At 42.8% G+C, this 24,206-nt stretch overlaps 1 protein-coding gene and 2 pseudogenes across 1 annotated transcript; all 3 read left to right on the top strand.

Annotated features, from left to right (window-relative positions):
* Window positions 1–116: 116 nt before the first annotated feature.
* On the top strand, window positions 117–1,056 carry LOC127102508 (ABC transporter C family member 5-like; annotated as a pseudogene).
* Window positions 1,057–4,903: 3,847 nt separating this feature from the next.
* Window positions 4,904–13,862, top strand: LOC127102507 (endonuclease 4). Its single transcript, XM_051039872.1, has 2 exons — window positions 4,904–4,920; window positions 13,241–13,862. The coding sequence occupies exons 1-2, from the start codon at window positions 4,904–4,906 to the stop codon at window positions 13,860–13,862; spliced, it is 639 nt and encodes a 212-aa protein (XP_050895829.1).
* Window positions 13,863–14,987: 1,125 nt separating this feature from the next.
* LOC127102506 (ABC transporter C family member 5-like) lies at window positions 14,988–15,927 on the top strand (annotated as a pseudogene).
* The last annotated feature ends 8,279 nt before the right edge of the window (window positions 15,928–24,206 follow it).

Raw genomic sequence — 24,206 nt, 5'->3', positions numbered from 1 at the left:
GTTTCCTTGCAACCACTTGATCTTCAATTTCCTGCACAATATTAACCACAGTGATAACAGCAGCATCATGTCTAAACCAATAGCATCCACAATCAGGGGTTTCGGACAAGAAAAAGGTTCATGAAGCGGAACCTCTACCTTCTTGATTGTTTTGCACGACCTTTCTTCTACAGTCTTGCTGCTATTGAGTGGCTCTGCCTTCGTATGGAGCTCCTGTCCACCTGTGTATTTTCTTTCTGCATGCTATTGCTTGTTAGCTTTCCCCATGGAAGTATTGACCCTAGCATGGCTGGACTTGCTGTAACATATGGTCTGAATTTAAATGCGCGGTTATCCCGTTGGGTACTTAGCTTTTGCAAACTTGAAAACAAAATAATTGAAAGAATTTATCAGTACAGCCAAATTCCTAGTGAAGCACCGACAGTTATTGAAGATTCCCGCCCTTCATCCTTATGGCCTGAAAATGGGACAATTGAAATAGTTGATTTGAAGGTCCGTTACAAATAAAATCTTCCTTTGGTGCTTCATGGAGTATCATGCATATTTCCTGGTGGGAAGAATATAGGAATAGTTGGACGCACCGGCAGTGGCAAATCTACATTGATTCAAGCATTGTTTCGACTGGTTGAACCTGCAGAAGGAAGTATCCACATAGACAACATCAATATTTTACACATCGGTCTTCATGACCTCCGAAGTCATCTCAGTATCATACCACAGGACCCGACCTTGTTTGAAGGGACCATTCGAGGCAATCTTGATCCTCTTGAGGAGCACTCAGATAAAGACATTTGGGAGGCACTAGATAAGTCTCAACTTGGCGAGATCATCCGCGACAAAGGACGAAAGCTTGACACACCAGTTATAGAAAGTGGAGACAATTGGAGTGTAGGACAGCGGCAACTTGCTTCTCTTGGCCGAGCTCTATTGAAGCAGTCAAAAATACTTGTACTTGATGAAGCAACAGCATCCGTCGACACTGCCACTGACAATCTTATCCAGAAGATTATTCGAACAGAGTTCAAAGCCTGCACTGTCCTCACCATTGCTCCATGAACCTCCTGTAATGCGAAATCCACAATTGGACATATCATGTCAGCCTACCAAACTATTCCAAATTAAAGTCAAACAGAGTAGTTCTGCGACATGAAGCAAGCCAAGATCAATACCAGCGGGTCACCTTGAGCCTCAACCTCATCCACAACCTCCAGGTTACAAGAAATTCACTGCAGTAAAAGCAAAACAGCAAGACAGTTAAAACTCAAATATCCCAAATTGGCCTGAAGTCAAAACAGAGCAAGAAAGTACGTAGGTTCAGATTCCTTTTCGAATCTAGCATAAACAGGGCAATCCGAGTCTGAACACCAAAAAAGTATTTCGTAGTGACACCTCTTTTGAACACAAGGAAACCAAATTAAAAACCCTAATCTGCAAATATAAAAGGGAAGAAAGCGAATCAGAGAGAAAAAACAAAAAAACCCTAATAGAGAGGCGGAATTGAAAACTTGAAAGCAAATCAAAAACTTAATCCGAAGATAAAAGAAAACCAGCATTTGAAAGAAGCGACGGAAGATTTGATCGTTACCTGAGTTGCCAAACCACCGAAGGTGAGTTTCCGTTTGGGATTTTCAATCTCTGTTGTAGTTTGGTTCTTAGTGAGACGCTGAGAGTTGAGGGAGAGCGACGGGGATGTTGAGAGTTGAGAGAGAGCGAGACTGAGAGAATAAGAGCGATTGAGAGTGTTTCTTTGTGAAGCAGATTGGGAGAACGAGGACGATGAGATTCTGGGTTTGAGATTTGAGATTCTGCGTTTTTTTTATTATTATTATTACTATCTTTTGATCTTTTAATTAAGGATTATAAGACAGACCCTTTAAATCCCTTTAGGTGACCATTTAGTGTTTCCAGTAGACATTAACGTTGGTGTTTAACAATGATTTTTTTTTACTATTCCCAACTCACCGGCCTCTTAAACCCAACAGCCAAGCGGCTGGGTTTAATTAGGTTAGTCCAACAGTTTTCTTTTTTTTTATTAGTTTTTTATTTTAATTCTGATTTTTCATTCATTTTAGTTTATTTATCCAATCTAGCATCAAAATAATAACTAGTCATGAGTGGTCTGGTGGAGAAGTGTAGTATCATAGTCTTGAGTGGGGTGGGTTCAACACTCATGTGTGACCTTTTTTTTGGGCATTTTATTTCTTTTAGCTATATTATTTTTTCTTTTAGCATTTTAGTTTCTTTTTATTTTTATGCCTTTATTACACTTATATGTTCATTTTGTTAATAATGTAAAGTTGTTGTATTTTAATTCAAAAACCATTTTTTCAAACTATAAAAATCATACTTTCTCGATTTAATATCGAGCCCATTTTTTACACCCTCGTAAGTCGATTGCCTTTTAAGCATCGTCGTCGACCTCACATAGCTTACTCTTGGGCTTCCTTACAATGAGCCGGTTCCTTCGCACTTACACTCATACATTGTTTAATGCTTCATTATTTCATTCTTTGATTATTTGATTTGATTATATACTTGTTCATATCTTACTTGTTTGATTAACTGTTGCCTACTTGTATGGTGTATGAGGCATATATTTATATTGCTTGATTGTCATGTCAATCCCCATTCATAACAAATGTATCCCTCTCCCATGAAATGTATAATATTTATCTTTTCATTCTCTATTCATCTGTTAATACAAGAAATAAAATGAACATTCGATAACCATTTCAAAACAAGATCAAAACCTCGATCCAACGTCGAGTAATCATTTTTCAAAACCTAACAGAACCAGCACGTATTCATCCTCCTTTTGTAAGCCGATTGCTTTATGCATCGCCATCAACCTTGTAAGTCGATTGCTTCATGCATCGCCATCTACCCTTATCCCTAACACTTCTCCTTGCTCCATTCGTCGATTCTTGTTCCGATTAGGTAGCACCCATTAGATAGAACCCTTTGTATGATAACATAGGTAGGATTCCCATATTCCTTTGCATGCTAACATTAGGTAGATATTCCCATTTGTAAATCCTAAACACTTAAGTACATATTGCATGACAACTCTAGGGCAGAGCTTCCCCACTTCTAGACCTTTCCGAGCGTCTCCGATCTTGTGGCATGTGGTCTGTCCTATCGCAAAGAGGTAACTGCTTAAGACTCGATTCAGCGAGCTGCGACACCTACTGCTAGGACGTGAACACATTGCCCACTCTCTTTTGACACAACTGGTGTCCTCCTTTTCTAAGTCCATATTCAGATGGCAACCCCTGTGTAGGGGAACTACATCGCCCTGATCCTTGTTCCAGACGAGGTATGTAGGCAGGTGGTCGTGCGAGACCACTCCGGGCACCTTTCCTTTTTCTTTTTGTGTGTGCTTGACAGTTATAGGCTCGAGTTCCCGACTCCCTATTAACTTGTTTGGTTGTTGTGTGCTTGGAAGTTGATGTAAGTCCATCGAGTGGCATTCGGGTTCCAGTGTGGGTTTGTTGGGTTCGGATGCTGATGTAAGTCCAGTGATTGGCAGTCGGGCTCCACGTTTGCCCTTTTGCGTGTGTTTTGGTTCGGATGCTGATGTAAGTCCAGTGATTGGCAGTCGGGCTCCATGTTTGCCACCTTTTTGTGTGTAGGTGCCATGTTCAAATGGCAATCCCTATGTGGCCGAACTACGGCAACTCTGATTCTCATGTTCAGATGAGATACGTAGGCACAAGATGCGATGTCTTGCCGAGTTTGACTAACAACTAATAACTAATCCTTGTTTTCTTTCGCCCTCGTTGCGATCCTTTCTCTCGCCCTCGTTGCGATCGAGACCTTCCCCTTCTCTTGCCCTAGTTGCAATCGAGACCCTTATTCTCGTAGTTAGCTGAACTACGTTTTGCTCTGATTCTCATTCCCGATGAGATACGTAGGCATAAGACGCGACGTCTTAGCGAGCACACTCATCTCTTTCACCCATAGGTAGCCGAGCTACGAAGACTCTGATTCTCATATTCAGATGAGATACGTATGCAATGGATGCGATATCTGTGCGAGTCATTTTTCTATTGACCCTTTTAGTAAATAGTACATTAGATATAACACACACCTTTTAGACAAGAACAACAAAAGTGGATCCCGTAGAGTACTACGGATGCGTAGGGGTGCTAATACCTTCCCTCCGCATAATCGACTCCCGAACCCAAGATTTGGTTGCGAGACCTTGTCTTTTCCTTTCCTTTTCTCCAGGTTTACTTCGAGCGTTTCCTTTCCCTCCTTTGGGATAAATAACGCACGGTGGCGACTCTTCTGTCATCTTTTTCTTCGCCGGTTGTTTTTTTCGCACCTCCGTATTTTTTCGGGTTGCGGCAGCTGGCGACTCTGCTGGGGATGTGGTTTCCCTAAGCGAGTCCCTCCTAGCTTTTGTAGGTTTCTTGTTTATTGGGTGTTTATTCTTTTGTACAGTTATTTATTTTCAGCATTTACCTGCTTTACCTTATTGCATTCATGGGCATATGCTTGCTGTATCTGTGGGTTGTTTGTTTGTTGGGTTGGGACTGTTCTATGAGAGATAAGCCCACTACCCAGGCTTGAGTGTACACATAGGTATTAGAGTGGATAGTCATGAGGCTTGCGTGGTATGTTGCTACGTTAAGTCGTTCATGAGACCCACATTCCAGACGAGGTTTCTTTTGGATATATTCTGTCCTATGGGTGTTCCATGACGACAGATATTCCTTTAGAAATCGTCGACTCTGGTGACCATTTCCCGAGAACTCAGTCGAGGCCTCTCCTCCGAGACGTGATTATGTTAGCTCTGGTGGGCGCATTCTCGCTGCTCAATCCGAGGACCCCGAGACTGGGAACTTGCTTTAGGATATCTTGTTGAGGGGAGTCAGCAGAGGTCTTTTATCTCGTAATAATGTCGAACCTTCAGTGGTAAACGTATTATTCTCGACTGAAGGGCTGAAGCTGACAAACTTCTGTTCTTAGAACCTACCAGTGAGGGGAGGGTTTGATCTCTATAGATACGGTTTCTGCCAGCGGTGCTGTGATGGTGACTTTGGTTCAGCCAAATTTATGGACATTTATTTCTGGGACGCCGGAGTTTTGTCCGTGGTTTATCAATGGGTTCCGTTTATTTCGGATCCCCGGGTTGAATTTGAAAGTACCTGTTCAGAGGATCTGACTGTCATCCGTTCAGTGGATGTTCCTGTGATGATAGTGATGTAATCTCCAGTTCCGTTTATTTCGGAACTCCCCAAGTCGGATTTATGGTGACTTAGTCCCGATGACTGTGACTAGTTCAGAGAATGGGTCTTCAGATGACTTGGTGGCGCAGTGACTTGCATTCATGCATTTGCATCGCATTCATCTGCATTCAACTCGTGTCTATCCGTACTCAGGGTCCACTTTTTGATTAAGATTCTGGTTGAGGGATATCCAGATGTCGGAATGTTATTGATGAAAAATTATCTGTCTCTGTGAAACCAAAATCAAAGGAATATTCCTGGTACGAATAGACACTGCATGCGTGAGTCATACTAACCCATTTGCTGTTTTGTAGGTGTCAACCGGTGCGCATAGCTCTTCCATTCAGACATACAGTCAGACTCAACAAATCCAAGCTGATGGATCTTCCCAACGCCGACATCCTTGAACTGAAAGAGATGATGAGGGGATTGTTCAGTATTATGCAAGGGCTTGCCTTGGGGCAGAAAGCCATGTCTGAGAGATTGGAAAGGATTGAGAGCTGGATGATCAAGGAGAAAGTTCAGGGAAAGGCTCCATCATTCGATGTAACAAATCCCTCTGGCTCGGTAGCAAAGAAACTCTCTGACAGTGGTCCGCTCAAAAAGGAGGTTGAGTCAAGTGGTGTGCCAGCAAAGAAAGAACGCAGTAAGGATCGTTATCATCCTTATGCTATTGCTGTAACCACTCCTGTTGGTAACTCACCTGTACCCCCGCAACAACCACCACCTCAACAGAAGGCACCGAGAGTTAGGAGCCAGGTGAAGAGAAAGAAGGAGGATCGTCAGTTTGAGGAGCCACCTGTGACCTACACCCTTCTGTTCAGGAGATTGAGAGATTTGGGGTTAGTCCGGCCAAGGATGTTGATTCCCATAACACAACAGAAGAGGCCTGCACACCATGATGAGAATGCCAGGTGCGAGTTCCATTCTGAGGCACCCGGGCACAATGTTGAGGGTTGTAGAGCTTTCAAGCATGTCGTACAGGACATGGTGGACTCCAAGACCATCAGCTTGGCCCAGATAATGAATGGGGATGTCAACCCGGTACCCAGGCAGGGTCCTGTAAAAGTGAGGATGGTGAAAAAGGTCAAGAAAAGAATGGAGATGACTGAGGAAGATCAGCTGAAGGTTCCAATGGTTGTGGTCCCAAAACCTCTGGTGCAGGATGGAGTTTTCCCTGTTAGTGATAATTGTTGTGCGGCCGTTGCCACAGAGGGGTGTGCATTGATGAGAGATACGACCCAGAAGATGACAGAAGTGGGAGTGGACAGTGAGAAAGTTGAAACACCCAGTCAAGCAATCGAAACCGTCCAGGTAGAGAGCGCTCTTGTTGTCGAGAAAGAGAAGAAGCTGTCCATTTCTTCTTATAAACAAGCTCTAGAGGTGGTGAAGAACCAAGAGGCCCGAGGTTGGGGCAGGATCATCGACATAGTGGTAAAGGCAGACATGTTCGGGATTGGTTATCCAGATCAAGAGTCGTCTAGACCAAACAGGGGACGTCGTCCACCGTACATCTTTGTCAGTGCAGGAATGCTGGATTCTGATCATGCTTGTTCAGTGAGTGAAGAGATCGACCGCGACCGCGAGCTCGAGCTGTGGATAAAGTCGTGCGTACCAGGCAACTGGAAGGCCTCCAAAAGCATCATTATCACTCATCCGGAAGTGTAGTATTTCTGTGTTTCAATTTTTGTTTGCATGAAAGCCATACGTTTTGCCCGAAACGTACTGGTCCATTGTAAGGGCCATCTCATGTGTTTCATTTTGCAACGTTTTGCATCGGTAATAAATGGATGTTTTTGTGATTAAAAGCGGTGTTCCTTGTTTTTCATTTTTTACAGTTTAAAAAAAATAAAAATGGCAATGTTTTTCGTTTTTCTTTTGAACTTGTCTTGTTCCAACCTCAAAAGTGATTACCCTCCTGATCTCATCGATAACCATTTGGTTACACCTTTGTATGACTTCGACAATTCGATCTATCATACCGAAGGAGAAGGCGAAGAAGATTGTGATTTGTTGGAATTAGCCGGGTCGTTGAAACCAGAGGAGAAGGTGATTCAACCGCATGAGGAGTACTCAGAATTGTTGCTCCAAGCACCGCCGAGGTCAGAAAGCGAATATTGAGGCCGCTTCAGAGGCAAGTCAAGAACAGGATGGTATATGTGCGCCTGGTTGTATCTAGATGCACCAAGGTAGGATACCAATGTTGTGGGGCACGAGCTACCATGGAGAGAAGACTGTCCTCCAGAGAAGCGGCTGGCGCCGAGAAAGGATGATAAGATGAGAATGTGTGTGGACTGTCAAGACGTGAATAGAGCTAGTTCTAGAGATGAATTCCCGGTACTTCACATTGATGCATTGTTTGATAGTACAACTCAATTCTCGGTGTTTACCTTCATAGATGGCTTTCTGGCCAAAATCAAGTGGAATTGTCGCCCGACGATATGGAGTAAACAATGTCCATCACACCAAAGAGTACCTTCTTGTTATAAGGTGAAGAAGAAGGTCGGTGCCACGGATCAAAGGGCTACGGTGACTTTGTTTCATGATATGATTCATCGTGAAAGCAAATGCCATGTTGATGACATGATAGCAAAGTCCCAAGCAGAAGAGGGGCATCCGGTGGATCAAGTTGTTTGACAGGTAGAGATAACTCATACTGTTGAGTTCGAATCAATGCACTTATGGAGTGTTGTCCAGCAAACTGCCGAGGCATGTTGTGAATGAAAGAGGAATCGAGGTTTTTCCTGCAAAAAAAAAAAAAAAAAAAAAAAAACAGTGCAAGAAACGCTTGAACCATAAACAAACGAAAAAAGAGAGAAATCAAATGGTCAGGTGGAATGAGGACTGCCAAGGGGCAGGGAAAGACAAAAAAAAAGAGTAGTAGGAACCTCTGATTCTGATACCTTCCGGGGAAGAAACGACTGCTAATCTGGTACCTGACAGCCCTTAAGGGGTCTATGAGGTGCGTATTGAGTCAGTATGACTAGTCTTGTCGAAAAGAGCACGCAATTTACCTAAGCAAAAAGTTTATCGACTGTGAAACAATACACTCACTGCTCGAGAAAACTTGATGTACTTTGGCATAGGCTGCTCGCCGATTGAGACAGTGTATGCTGGTTCATACCACTTTGTGGATGTCCAAAATGGATCTGATCAAGTATGTGCTTGAGGAGCTAGCATCGAACGGACGGGTTGTGAGAGGGCAAGTGATGTCGACTGAATACGATATTCAGTATACCTCCCAAAAAGCAACCAAGAGGAGGGTATTGTATGGTTATCTCGCCCAACAGCCCACTGATGATTGTCAACCAAGGAAGTCTGAAGTCCCTGATGAGGACATCTCGAGGTACTCGAATCGAAAGATTGAGAGTGACCGATCCCGGAGGAGGGGCCTGACCCCGAATCCGAACGGGTTTTGATGTCTGATGGGGAGAGTTTAAAGAGAGTGAGCTAGTGCTTCCCCGATAACATGTGAACACACCAACGATGGTGGCTGAGTACGAAGTTGGTATCCTGAGTGTCGTACTTCGGTACGTGCATCTACTTGAGGCAGTTGTACCCAGTGAATGAAGCGTGTTGTTAACCGAGAAGTGCGACCTCGTGGGTAGCATGGAAGAGATGTGGTGTTGAAAAGGATCCTTCCTCCTCAAGACGATCGTGGGGCAAGTGGATAAACAGTTATGAATGTCCATTCGTGGTCAAAAAGGGTTTCTCTGACAGAGCCTTGTTGCTGACGACCACGGATGATGAGGATTTTCCATCCCCTGTGAATGCGGACGCTGTTAAAAGATACTTCGTGAAAAAGAGACCCGCTGGACAAAAAGAATAAAAGAGTCCAGGCAAAAAAGGGCATCCCGGCGAACCAAAAAAAGAGAGAAAAGGTTCGGGCAAAAGTTAGGGATAATAAAAGAAGAGAACTGTACACCCGGCAAGTCGAAAACCCCACAAGGGCGACTTGGGCAAAAAAAGGGTATCCCGGTGGACTGAAACCTGAAAGGGCGGTCCAGGCAAAAGAGGGAATGAAACGAACAACTGCGTCTGGCATGATCGTCTGTGCTCATGATGACTTGGAGAATCTCCAACAGAGACCAATCGGAAGCATCTTGTTCAGAAGACAGAAAGTGCGGAAAGTCTTGAGGACATATGAGGTGTAACTGAGTTGGAACCCGATAAGATCATGGTTTCACATTGCCACTAGGATAGAGTTTTTTCTGTTGTGTGCGATCACCTCTTTCCAGGGTTTGCTTCCTGTGTGTTGCTCGGTTGTGAGCCATCTTTTATTCCAGTCAATAAAGCGTGTGTTCGGTCAAATAAATTTTGTTTTTGTGTCATTACCGTTTTGATTACGAAAACATCCGTTTATTTTGATAAGAATATTTGCATTTTGAAACATAGAGGTCCCTTCCGATGCATGTTTATGAGGTTGAAATCTGGAAATCTTATTCGGAAGTTTGAGTGACTTAGGCGTTGAAATATCGGAACACCTGGGGCATACCTGGGGCACGCTTTTATCTAACGATCCCTGCTGCAGAGCCTGATCAGGGGCAAGAGATAGTTGAACGGTGAAAAGACAGTGAAGGATTACGACGACAGTCTTGGAAAGTAAATCAAGAAGACTCTTCAAAGTCCGATGACTGGAAAGTTTGTATGAATCCCTGGAATTCGATCTTCGTGGGATGAATCAGAAGAGTCTAGGCGAGTCTGGGTGTTCTCAAAAGAGGTAAGCCGACACTGTGGGTGGACGATGGATGCCGCTGTTCGGCGACTCGACAGGTGTTCCGTGTCCAATAAGCTGTATTTCCCCAGTAGGTGTGAGAGGGTTACCTCCCTAACAGATTTGAGATCAGTGTCTCCTCAGCGAGCCTGAAGGTTACTGCCTTCCCAGTAGGGTTTGTGTTGATGGTTTTCCCTCAGCGAGGTCCCCAAGCGGATCGGGTTCGGAGAAAATCATCCCCAGTAGAGATAAGAATGAGTTGCCTCCCCTAGCAGAGTAATCTCCAAGCAGTTCGGGTTCGATGGAGTGCATCCTCAGCAAGGTTTGTCTTTCCCTAGCAGGATGGAAGTTGACGTGATTATAAGATCCTCAGCATAGTTCTTGGAGTTCCCAGGTGTTGTCTCTGGAGGAGACGTGTGTTTATGCATTCATCATTTAGATAAGCATAACATATTGCATCATTAGTGCATAGCATTTCCATGATCATGGGGCATTGTGTAAAACAAAAAAAAACTCATGCATCAACATTGCAAACATTTCCATTAGTCCTAGGCCGTGGTGACTAGCCGAGATTGGTTTGTTGGAAAGAGTTTAGCATCGCGCCATTGGATCGGCTTCAGAATTGGGTTCATCAGCATGGTTGAGAAGTTGGTGTTTTCCCAACAAGTGACTCCTTAGTTGAGTGGGTATCCCCCGCAGTGTTACTCCCCGAAGTTGGCAGCATCTTGCAAGCTTGGGTCCATTCCCTTAGCAGAAGTGGGTGTGTCTGATCTCTCCATATAGAGTCTACCCCTTAAGCAGAAAGTGTCTACCATTTCCTTCTGCGCTCCCCACTGAGTTACATCCTCGTGGATGACGGTTGTTTCCGTTCCCTCCCTAATGGGATGGGTTTTCCCTATTGAGTTCTTTCCTCATTAGGATGAGTCCTGATTCAGTCTGCCTTTTTGGATCGATCCTAAACTGGCTTCCTGTTGGCTGTCGCCCGTGCTTCCCTGGGGCATAAATGAATAGTCGCTCATTAACCGACACTCATTCATCTTATCCTCGGCAAAATTTGTGGCTTCTACCAACGAACCGGTAGTTGTAAGTCCTATCTTTGTGGTTTTCTACCTACTAACTGGTAGTTGTAAAATCCCACTTTCATCCCCTAGCAGAGGTAACCGTTGTGGTTCATTCTGATTGTTGGCGGATTTTGCGGTCTTCTACCTACTACCCGGTGGTTGTAAATCCTTTTTTCTCGCTCGGTCTCTCAGCAGACTGTTTGTGGCTTCTACCAACGAACCGGTAGTTGCAAGTCCTATCTTTGTGGTTTTCTACCTACTAACTGGTAGTTGTAAAATCCCACTTTCATCCCCTAGCAGAGTTAACCCTTTGTGCTCATCCTGGTCGAGGACTGGTTACTTTTCTGTGGTTTTCTGCCTACAAACCGGTAGATGTAATCCCCTCTTTGTGGTATTGATAGTCTTGTCCCTTTGGATACTTGCCTTGATCAAGCAGTATTGTCCCCATTGGGTCTTCCCCTTCTTCTTGGATACTTGCTCCGAGTAAGCAACTTTATCCTCTTTTGATTGGTCATCTTTTGCATACCTAGTCTGGTACCCCGTTGCCTTTCTTTTCGGTCGTTTATCCATTTAACAACCTACAACCCGGATATGGATAATCTTCCATGCGAGTGTATTATCTACGTTTTGACGGCTATAGATAATATATCTCATGCACTCTTTGGTCAATCTTTCGATTGTTATCCCCAACTTGCATCTTTGGCATGCGTGCCGGCTCACGTATCACTGTTTTGTTATCTTCGCCGACGCTGATAGACATGAAGTTCCCGGTATCCAGACCGAAGTGGCATTCAGGCCAGTTTTCCCGGTATCCAGACCGAAGTGGCGTCCAGGCCAGTTCCCGGTATCCAGACCGAAGTGGCGTCCAGGCCAGTTCCCGGTATCCAGACCGAAGTGGCATTCAGGCCAGTTTCCGATTTCCAGATCGAAGAAGTTCTCAACAGTCAGGACGAAGAACTTGTGGCATTCAGGCCAGTTTTCCCGATATCCAGACCGAAGTGGCATTCAGGCCAGTTCACGGTATCCAGACCGAAGTGGCATTCAGGCCAGTTTCCGATTTCCAGATCGAAGAAGTTCTCAACAATCAGGACGAAGAACTTATGGTATTCAGACCAGTTTTCCCGGTATCCAGACCGAAGTGGCATTCAGGCCAGTTTCCGATTTCCAGATCGAAGAAGTTCTCAACAATCAGGACGAAGAACTTATGGTATTCAGACCAGTTTTCCCGGTATCCAGACCGAAGTGGCATTCAGGCCAGTTCCCGGTATCCAGACCGAAGTGGCATTCAGGCCAGAGTTCCCGGTATCCAGACCGAAGTGGCATTCAGGCCAGTTTCCGATTTCCAGATCGAAGAAGTTCTCAACAATCAGGACGAAGAACTTGTGGTGTTCAGACCAGTTCCCGGTATCCAGACCGAAGTGGCATTCAGGCCAGTTCCCGGTATCCAGACCGAAGTGGCATTCAGGCCAGTTTTCCCGGTATCCAGACCAAAGTGGCGTCCAGTCCAGTTTTCCCGGTATCCAGACCGAAGTGGCATTCAGGCCAGTTTTTTTTTTTTTTCGATATCCAGATCAAAGTGGTGTTCAGACCAGATTATCGGTGATCAGACCAACATTGATACTCTCATACTCCGATGCTTAGTGTTTAGACTAATGTGCGGCGTTCGGGCCATGGGTATTCCTGTGTTTCCATTTATTTTGGTATCCAGGTCAACTTTCTGTTTCGGTACTCAGGCCGATTTTCACCGTACCAGACGGATTCTTCTTTTGAGATTGCTTCTTTGCCGATTCTGACAGGCATTGTTAATTATTTCATAGGGATTCAGGATCAAAATCCGGGTCTTCTTAGTATTTAACCATCTCCCACTATGATCATATGAAGAGTGTCTTGCCTCATATTCTCTAGTTGAAGATACTTAAATAGGGGCAACTGTCATACCCCGATTTTGACTCTGAAATTTTTTTCCCATCAAATCAGTCATTTGCATTTCTCTTCATGACCACTTCACGTTTAATGATTTCTACGAAGTCATTCATCTAGAAAAACAAGTAAGTTTAAAATTGAAGAATAAAATTTAGGGATATTTTCTTCTAAATTTGGAGAATGAAAAGAATGGTACTCCTATGAACCGTGCAATATTTATGGAAACACAATCTCGATGATTTCTTCTATGTCTATCGGTAGTGATGATCGATTGATAGCACTCTTAGTTCTGTTAATGATACCAACAGTTCTTGGTTGGGGAAAAGAGGGACACTATGTGGTTTGATACCAACAGTTCTTGGTTGGGGAAGAGAGGGACACTATGTGGTTTGTAAAATTACACAGGAGTATCTTAGTGAAAATGCTCTTTTTGCAGTGAAACAACTGCTTCCAGATTCTGCTCATGGCGATCTTGCTGCACTTTGCTCTTGGCCTGATGAAATTCGCTTCCATTATCATTGGAGTAGTGCTTTGCATTATGCTATTACACCTGATTTCTTGTGTAATTATCAATACTGCAGAGATTGTCATGATTCTTATGGACGGAAGCATAGGTGTGTTACTGGAGCAATTCACAATTATACGATGCAATTAAAATTAGCTTATGCGGATGCTTCATCTAAATTTAACTATAATTTGACAGAGGCACTTTTGTTCTTGTCACATTTTGTTGGGGATGTACATCAGCCCCTACATGTTGGTTTTACCGGAGACCTAGGTGGAAACTCGATAACAGTTCGTTGGTACAGGAGGAAAACAAATCTTCATCATGTATGGGATAACATGATTATTGAGTCTGCTCTGAAAATGTTCTATGGCTCAGATCTTTCAACTATAATATTCAATCACACCATTCAAATTTTCATTTAGCCCGATTGCATCCATACACAAGGTTTCCAATAAAAAAATACATAAAACCCACAATCTACAATTCCTAGTCAACTCCAAAGAAAACTACAGTACATCATGGAGCCTTTCAATCTTCTTTGATAGAAAACCAACACCCTGCCAAAGAAAAAAACTGCAGTATATAAAGCAAGGTGGGATTAAGAGTATGCACACGGAAGCATATACTGGTCAGCTAAAAGTCGAATCCGTTGCTGCTGCTTGTCGCTCGATCAATTCATCCCTTGAAGTTGTGGAACATGAAGAAGCTTTGCAGAATTCCAATGCTCCGGAAATTTTCAGCAAATACGATATAATAATGGATGCAACAGATAATGCTCCCACCCGATATTTGGTCAGTGACGGCTGCGTGATACTAGGAAAGCCCCTTGTCTCAGGTGCAGCCGTGGGATTAGAAGGACAGCTCACTATCTACAATCACAACGGTGGTCTTTGCTTTCAATGCTCTTTCCAACTCCACCACCTAGAGCAGCACGCCAAAGCTGCCCCCACATGTTACATATCACAGGATTTAAGCAGGATAAGAAAGCAATCACTTGAATAGATCTCTGGCATATTCATCTCTAAGTAAACCTGCAGCAAACAATCATCCATCAATGTTTCACGCTCAACTTGTACCATCCGGTTCGATTTGCGCACACATACATAAAAAAAATGAAGAGCAGAATCGAAGTCGAGAAAACTCACCAGATTTGAAGTTCCGATTGCCACCAGTTTTGTTGCAAGGTTTTGTGTGGTATGTATTTGCCGTTTCCAGTCGCGGCAGGTTGGTGGTAGCTAGTTTGTGTACCGGGTCGCTCAAAGCCCAAAATTCCTCATAAGACTTGCACAAGTGAATCCACCACCTCATTAGCCTTGACAATGGTAGTGAGGATGATTTGTTTTCATTCTCGGTAGTATGTACAACAAGCCCAAAATGCTTCATTTCACCCAAGTGCCCTCTCTGCCTGGGCTGGTTCAAGCAACCTGTTTTGTTTCCTTGCAACCACTTGATCTTCAATTTCCTGCACAATATTAACCACAGTGATAACAGCAGCATCATGTCTAAACCAATAGCATCCACAATCAGGGGTTTCGGACAAGAAAAAGGTTCATGAAGCGGAACCTCTACCTTCTTGATTGTTTTGCACGACCTTTCTTCTACAGTCTTGCTGCTATTGAGTGGCTCTGCCTTCGTATGGAGCTCCTGTCCACCTGTGTATTTTCTTTCTGCATGCTATTGCTTGTTAGCTTTCCCCATGGAAGTATTGACCCTAGCATGGCTGGACTTGCTGTAACATATGGTCTGAATTTAAATGCGCGGTTATCCCGTTGGGTACTTAGCTTTTGCAAACTTGAAAACAAAATAATTGAAAGAATTTATCAGTACAGCCAAATTCCTAGTGAAGCACCGACAGTTATTGAAGATTCCCGCCCTTCATCCTTATGGCCTGAAAATGGGACAATTGAAATAGTTGATTTGAAGGTCCGTTACAAATAAAATCTTCCTTTGGTGCTTCATGGAGTATCATGCATATTTCCTGGTGGGAAGAATATAGGAATAGTTGGACGCACCGGCAGTGGCAAATCTACATTGATTCAAGCATTGTTTCGACTGGTTGAACCTGCAGAAGGAAGTATCCACATAGACAACATCAATATTTTACACATCGGTCTTCATGACCTCCGAAGTCATCTCAGTATCATACCACAGGACCCGACCTTGTTTGAAGGGACCATTCGAGGCAATCTTGATCCTCTTGAGGAGCACTCAGATAAAGACATTTGGGAGGCACTAGATAAGTCTCAACTTGGCGAGATCATCCGCGACAAAGGACGAAAGCTTGACACACCAGTTATAGAAAGTGGAGACAATTGGAGTGTAGGACAGCGGCAACTTGCTTCTCTTGGCCGAGCTCTATTGAAGCAGTCAAAAATACTTGTACTTGATGAAGCAACAGCATCCGTCGACACTGCCACTGACAATCTTATCCAGAAGATTATTCGAACAGAGTTCAAAGCCTGCACTGTCCTCACCATTGCTCCATGAACCTCCTGTAATGCGAAATCCACAATTGGACATATCATGTCAGCCTACCAAACTATTCCAAATTAAAGTCAAACAGAGTAGTTCTGCGACATGAAGCAAGCCAAGATCAATACCAGCGGGTCACCTTGAGCCTCAACCTCATCCACAACCTCCAGGTTACAAGAAATTCACTGCAGTAAAAGCAAAACAGCAAGACAGTTAAAACTCAAATATCCCAAATTGGCCTGAAGTCAAAACAGAGCAAGAAAGTACGTAGGTTCAGATTCCTTTTCGAATCTAGCATAAACAGGGCAATCCGAGTCTGAACACCAAAAAAGTATTTCGTAGTGACACCTCTTTTGAACACAAGGAAACCAAATTAAAAACCCTAATCTGCAAATATAAAAGGGAAGAAAGCGAATCAGAGAGAAAAAAATAAAAAAAAACCCTAATAGAGAGGCGGAATTGAAAACTTGAAAGCAAATCAAAAACTTAATCCGAAGATAAAAGAAAACCAGCATTTGAAAGAAGCGACGGAAGATTTGATCGTTACCTGAGTTGCCAAACCACCGAAGGTGAGTTTCCGTTTGGGATTTTCAATCTCTGTTGTAGTTTGGTTCTTAGTGAGACGCTGAGAGTTGAGGGAGAGCGACGGGGATGTTGAGAGTTGAGAGAGAGCGAGACTGAGAGAATAAGAGCGATTGAGAGTGTTTCTTTGTGAAGCAGATTGGGAGAACGAGGACGATGAGATTCTGGGTTTGAGATTTGAGATTCTGCGTTTTTTTTATTATTATTATTACTATCTTTTGATCTTTTAATTAAGGATTATAAGACAGACCCTTTAAATCCCTTTAGGTGACTATTTAGTGTTTCCAGTAGACATTAACGTTGGTGTTTAACAATGATTTTTTTTTACTATTCCCAACTCACCGGCCTCTTAAACCCAACAGCCAAGCGGCTGGGTTTAATTAGGTTAGTCCAACAGTTTTCTTTTTTTTTATTAGTTTTTTATTTTAATTCTGATTTTTCATTCATTTTAGTTTATTTATCCAATCTAGCATCAAAATAATAACTAGTCATGAGTGATCTGGTGGAGAAGTGTAGTATCATAGTCTTGAGTGGGGTGGGTTCAACACTCATGTGTGACCTTTTTTTTGGGCATTTTATTTCTTTTAGCTATATTATTTTTTCTTTTAGCATTTTAGTTTCTTTTTATTTTTATGCCTTTATTACACTTATATGTTCATTTTGTTAATAATGTAAAGTTGTTGTATTTTAATTCAAAAACCATTTTTTCAAACTATAAAAATCATACTTTCTCGATTTAATATCGAGCCCATTTTTTACACCCTCGTAAGTCGATTGCCTTTTAAGCATCGTCGTCGACCTCACATAGCTTACTCTTGGGCTTCCTTACAATGAGCCGGTTCCTTCGCACTTACACTCATACATTGTTTAATGCTTCATTATTTCATTCTTTGATTATTTGATTTGATTATATACTTGTTCATATCTTACTTGTTTGATTAACTGTTGCCTACTTGTATGGTGTATGAGGCATATATTTATATTGCTTGATTGTCATGTCAATCCCCATTCATAACAAATGTATCCCTCTCCCATGAAATGTATAATATTTATCTTTTCATTCTCTATTCATCTGTTAATACAAGAAATAAAATGAACATTCGATAACCATTTCAAAACAAGATCAAAACCTCGATCCAACGTCGAGTAATCATTTTTCAAAACCTAACAGAACCAGCACGTATTCATCCTCCTTTTGTAAGCCGATTGCTTTATGCATCGCCATCAACCTTGTAAGTCGATTGCTTCATGCATCGCCATCTACCCTTATCCCTAACACTTCTCCTTGCTCCATTCGTCGATTCTTGTTCCGATTAGGTAGCACCCATTAGATAGAACCCTTTGTATGATAACATAGGTAGGATTCCCATATTCCTTTGCATGCTAACATTAGGTAGATATTCCCATTTGTAAATCCTAAACACTTAAGTACATATTGCATGACGACTCTAGGGCAGAGCTTCCCCACTTCTAGACCTTTCCGAGCGTCTCCGATCTTGTGGCATGTGGTCTGTCCTATCGCAAAGAGGTAACTGCCTAAGACTCGATTCAGCGAGCTGCGACACCTACTGCTAGGACGTGAACACATTGCCCACTCTCTTTTGACACAACTGGTGTCCTCCTTTTCTAAGTCCATATTCAGATGGCAACCCCTGTGTAGGGGAACTACATCGCCCTGATCCTTGTTCCAGACGAGGTATGTAGGCAGGTGGTCGTGCGAGACCACTCCGGGCACCTTTCCTTTTTCTTTTTGTGTGTGCTTGACAGTTATAGGCTCGAGTTCCCGACTCCCTATTAACTTGTTTGGTTGTTGTGTGCTTGGAAGTTGATGTAAGTCCATCGAGTGGCATTCGGGTTCCAGTGTGGGTTTGTTGGGTTCGGATGCTGATGTAAGTCCAGTGATTGGCAGTCGGGCTCCACGTTTGCCCTTTTGCGTGTGTTTTGGTTCGGATGCTGATGTAAGTCCAGTGATTGGCAGTCGGGCTCCATGTTTGCCACCTTTTTGTGTGTAGGTGCCATGTTCAGATGGCAATCCCTATGTGGCCGAACTACGGCAACTCTGATTCTCATGTTCAGATGAGATACGTAGGCACAAGATACGATGTCTTGCCGAGTTTGACTAACAACTAATAACTAATCCTTGTTTTCTTTCGCCCTCGTTGTGATCCTTTCTCTCGCCCTCGTTGCGATCGAGACCTTCCCCTTCTCTTGCCCTAGTTGCAATTGAGACCCTTATTCCCGTAGTTAGCTGAACTACGTTTTGCTCTGATTCTCATTCCCGATGAGATACGTAGGCATAAGACGCGACGTCTTAGCGAGCACACTCATCTCTTTCACCCATAGGTAGCCGAGCTACGAAGACTCTGATTCTCATATTCAGATGAGATACGTATGCAATGGATGCGATATCTGTGCGAGTCATTTTTCTATTGACCCTTTTAGTAAATAGTACATTAGATATAACACACACCTTTTAGACAAGAACAACAAAAGTGGATCCCGTAGAGTACTACGGATGCGTAGGGGTGCTAATACCTTCCCTCCGCATAATCGACTCCCGAACCCAAGATTTGGTTGCGAGACCTTGTCTTTTCCTTTCCTTTTCTCCAGGTTTACTTCGAGCGTTTCCTTTCCCTCCTTTGGGATAAATAACGCACGGTGGCGACTCTTCTGTCATCTTTTTCTTCGCCGGTTGTTTTTTCGCACCTCCGTATTTTTTCGGGTTGCGACAGGTTGATATCCCAGTATTTTCATCCATATCTCCCCAGCATTGTCTGCAGAGTGGTTGTTGTGGCAACGTTGCCCGTTGAACCTCCTTCAATCCCCAGTATGGTCGGTTGATGGCTCCATCATCCAGAGATTGGATTGACTTCCTGATTACTTTTGATCCCCAAGTAGAGTGGCTTGTTGCAGAGTCTACTTGTGTGGTGCTTTCTCCTTCAGTGGGTTGTTCTCCAAGAGAGTAGCCGACAGTTTTCCCTAGTAGAGTTGCTTGTGCAGTTAGATTCTACTTGAATGATGTTTATTCTTCTTCTGTGGGTTGGACCCCGAAGTTGTTTGGAGTTGCTTTTGCAGCAATTCTCATTGTGCTGTGAACTTTTGTTTCTCAGTTGACGCTGAGATCCCCTACAGATATTTTCGAGAGTTTTCTCTTGTTCCCAACAGATTCGTCTTGGTGGCAGTTTTGCCTGTTTGGTTTGTTCGGCTGATCCACCGCTCAGAGTGTTGGTGTTTCCTGATATCTCTGTTTCCCTGCAGTACCCGCAGATCCTTGCTTTTTAGCATGTGGATCTCCAGCAGATTGGCTTTCCAGTTGGTTTTTCCCCTGGAAGTATAATACCGGGCGTTTGATTCCTGGACCTGTTTGTGTTAGATATGTCTGTTTTGTCAGCATTCATTAAACATAATTTACGCATATTCATGCATATTCATAAACATTCAGATATTCATGTTGCATTGTTTGCCATATATCTTTTGTTTGTATGTTGTCTTCTTGCAATGGGTGATATAGATCTCTTTATAGATCTTCCCAAAGCAGATGTTGGGTGTTTAAAATCTCTCAATTTAGAGTCAGCCCCGTAAGCCGAAAGCGTCTGTCTTTCCTTCTGCAGTTCCCCACTGAGATACTTCCTCGTGGATGACGGTTTCTTCCGTTTCTTCCCAACAAATATATTGGGATGGATTTTCCTATTGAGTTATATCCTCATAGGACGTATTTTGATTCAGTCTGTCTTTTCAGAATATTCCCGAATGGGCGTTTTGTCAACTGTCTTGTGCTTCCCAGTGGGTTGTTCCCCAACGGAGTTTTCGGGCCTCTACCCTTATACCGGTAGTTGTAAGTCCTATTTTACTTGCCCTTTTGATGGAATTGATGGTTATATACCTTTTATTCCTCGGCAAGAGTTTGTGGTTTGTTATAAACCCTATTTTGTTTCCCGTGCGGATTTGTGATTTCTTTCATCCCCACGTGAATTTGTGGATATCCCCACCAGAGTATGGCTACTACCCCATATTCGGTAGTTGTAAGTCCTATCCCTTTTCCCCTAGCAGAGGTAACCCTTTGTGGTCCGTTCTGGTTGTTGGTGAATTTTCTGTGGTTGTGGTTTCATCCCTAACAGAGTTGGTATCTCCCTGTGGCGATTTTTATCCCCAGTTGAGTTTGTGGTCTTCTACCCCGTATTCGGTAGTTGTAAATCCCATGTTGTGGTTTTGTTCTCCCTAGTGGAGTTCGTGCCTTGTGGAGCAGGTGGATAATTGCCGGATGCTTGCAATTTTATCCCAGCTGAGTCTTTGGTTCTACCCAGTAGTCGGTAGTGTTAACCTCTTGTTTCCTCAGCCTGAGTTTGTGGTATTCTACCCCGTATTCGGTAGTTATAAACCCTAATTTCTCCCTTTTGCAGAGTTGACCTTGTTGTTCATCCTAACCGATGATGGTTGCTCGTTGTGGTTATCTTCATTCGTTGTTCGATGTTGATATTCCTACTTTCTTCTGGGTAGTTGCTCTTGAGTAAGCACTTGTATCCCCAGCAAATCTTCTGGATCATTGCCGTATGCTTGCAATGTTATTCCTTTTGAAGTCGCCAGTGGGTCTTTTCACCATTTGCTAGTGATTTGTTCCCCGCATCATTGATTGTTTATCAATGCATCCCTAGCTAGTCCCTGCGGATAATTGCCGGATGCTTGCAATTTATCCTCAGCGGGTCTTCTTTCATTTACCCGTTTGCTTGGTAATGATTGTTGCTTCCTTTGATCGGTCATCTTTATATACCTAGTTTGGTATCCCGATGCCTTTATTTTCGGTCGATTTATCCTTTGTTAACCCAGTAACCGGTTGTGGATAATCTTCCATGCGAGTATGTTATCCACGTTCTGACGGTAATGGATAATATGTCTCATGCACTCTTCAGTTGAAGCCTTTTGTGTTTCCCTGGTCGAGTAAGATTCGTTGTTTCCCTCTGCGGAGTCGAATGTTCTTTGTTGTTGGATAATTGCCGGATGCTTGCAATTTATCCTTTGAGTTGTTTGTCGTTTACCCAGATGCTTGGTATCGATTGTCTCTCTTTTTGGTTAGTCACCTATTATATACTTCGGTATCCCTGGTGCCTTTTCCTTTCGAGTATATTATTCACGGTCTGCCGGTAATGAATAATATGTCTCATGCGCTCTTTAGTTGGAATCCTTTGTTGATTTTCCCCAACTGAGCAAGATTCGTATTCTTTGTAGAATCGAATATCCATCCTTTAACCAGTTTGTGTTTTGGATGATGAGTGTTTTGGCATATATACCAATTCACGTTTTCGGTAGATCACCTATTATATACCTTGGTATCTCTGGTGTTTCTTACCATGCGAGTTTATTATCTACGTTCTGACGGTAATAGATAATATATCTCATGTGAGTATTCTATCCACGGTCTGCCGGTAATGAATATTATATCTCATACACTCTTTGGGTTTGTGTCCCAAGTTTGAGTAAGGTTCGTTTTCCCGTAGTGGATTCGAATGTCCATCCTGTAAGTCGATTTGCTTTTTTTTAGCCCTCCTTTCGGATGATGAGTGTTTTGGCATATATACCAATTCACGTTTCGGTCGGTCACCTATTATATACCACGGTATCCCTGGTGTTCCTTCCTTTCTGCTCCCTATTATGACTTTGGTCCCCTGTGGAGTCAGATTTCCCTGAGTTTATGTACCTTTTTAGGTATTTCTCAGATGTTGGTTGATTGATATCTCCCACCCTTATACCGGTCTTGGATGTTCATTCTTCCTGAGTTTGTTACCCTTATACCGGTAACATCTCATCCTTTGGCTTCCCCTGGAAGGCCTTTTCTAGATTTCCCCAGCGGAGTGGTGTTTCTATTTGTTTTGCTGTATTGGCGTTTTCCCCAGTACATATATTTCGCGAGTCAGCTTGTGTCTTTCCAATGGATGTATATATCCTTTGGAAATGTTCTTTTCCCAGTCTGAGTCCTTTTACTTCCCCAGTGAGGTCTCCAGTCTGATTTCTGTTATTCCCCTAATCAGAGTCGTGTCTTGCGCACGATTTGTCAGTTTTGTTTTCCCCAACTTGAAGTCGTGTCCTGCTCACGCATCTCTTTTTCTTTATTATCCCCACAAGAGTCCTGTTAGAGTCTCTGTTCCTGGTGAGTGTATTACTCCAATGGATCGTCCTTTTCTTCTATGTGAACCATATCCCCCACAGGGTTTATGTCTTTTTGCATGCATACATCTGCATCATGAGGCCTCTTAGGGACCAAAATTTGTCTCATTACTATTATTTAAGCCCATTCTACCGCGGCGATGTGAAGATTTCTAAACTTCACTTCTCCGGCTAGAATGACCTTAAATAGGGGCATCTGTAAGACCCCAATTTTGTCCCTAAGATCCCTCATGGCATCATAACATATCATTCACTGCCTCAAGGATCATGGTGCACCTTTGTTTGCCTCCTAGTGGGTGGGTTGTCTTGTGAGAGTGGTTCTTGATCACCAAGCATGTATTGCATTTGTATATCATTGCTTTTCCTTTGTTTACTAACCAAAAGTACAAAAATATTGTCATCTAACCTTGTTACTTGCAGATGAAGCAACAACTAGGTCAAACAGTCAAATCAGCCATTGAGCAATGGATGGTGACCATTCTCGAAGAATTTGGGCGCCATGACCATTCATCAAGAGTTCATATAAGTTGTGATATCATTTGGTATCAAGATCTCAAGAGAAAGAGGTTTGAAATTCATCAGAACATGGCTCAGTCAACCAAAACCCTAGCAAAGTCAACTGTGGTCAACTGTGCATTTAATCAGGGATTGGAAGGTGTGAGATGGTTGGAAAGGTCTCATTCATGTCCATATAAGCTTCATTTGACATTTCAAAGGCCATCATTGAAGAATTGGAGGTCAGACAAAAAGTTTCCAAAAATAGAAATGACCTGTAATTTTCACCTGCCAAAAATGGAAAGTTCTTCTCCTCAAAATTTCATGTCCAAGAATGCTTCAAATGAAATTTTGTCCAACATGAAAGTTGAAGATCTTGCTCTCACCTTTCCAAAAAGTCCAAGAACACTCATTTCCCATGTGTGGTTGTCAAGTTATGATCAAATCATTTTCAGAAAATGTTGAAATTCAAAGTGGCATAACTTTCAAACCATAAGGCCAAATTGGGTGATTCTTTTTTGAGCAAACCACATTTGATGTGTACTATCCAAATCCATCATCACATTTTATTAAAAACCATCACATAAAAAGGTCATTTTTCAAGTGAACCATTTAAAATTTGGTGGGAAAAATAGTGATTTTCAAAAATACATGGGATTTTCATACCAAACCAATTCAATTCACTTCTAAACATGATTTGTGACTTGCTTCAAAGGAGAATTAACTGTTCCATTGGTTCTAAGTGCAAAAGGGCAATTTGGCCAAAATGCATAACATGTGCAACTTGCTAATCACTTCCAATTTGTGCTAATCATGATTAAGGCATTGGATTAACAAGACTATAAGAGCTTAATTGTAACAGAAAGTTCAGATCCACATTCACAATCTCAGATCAAAATCCAAATTCTCTCAATTCTCTCAATTTTCACTCACACTTTTTCACTTTGATTCATCAAAATTCTTCATCATTTGTGATGGTTCTTGTAGTAATCTTCATCTGCAGGTGGATTTGAAGATCTGTTTGAAGCTATCATTGGAAGAATCGTGCAGAATCCTAA

The sequence above is a fragment of the Lathyrus oleraceus genome, chromosome 7 (genome assembly GCF_024323335.1).
Source record: "Lathyrus oleraceus cultivar Zhongwan6 chromosome 7, CAAS_Psat_ZW6_1.0, whole genome shotgun sequence".
Classification (NCBI taxonomy): Eukaryota; Viridiplantae; Streptophyta; class Magnoliopsida; order Fabales; family Fabaceae; genus Lathyrus; species Lathyrus oleraceus.
This window is presented reverse-complemented; position numbering and strand designations above follow the sequence as displayed.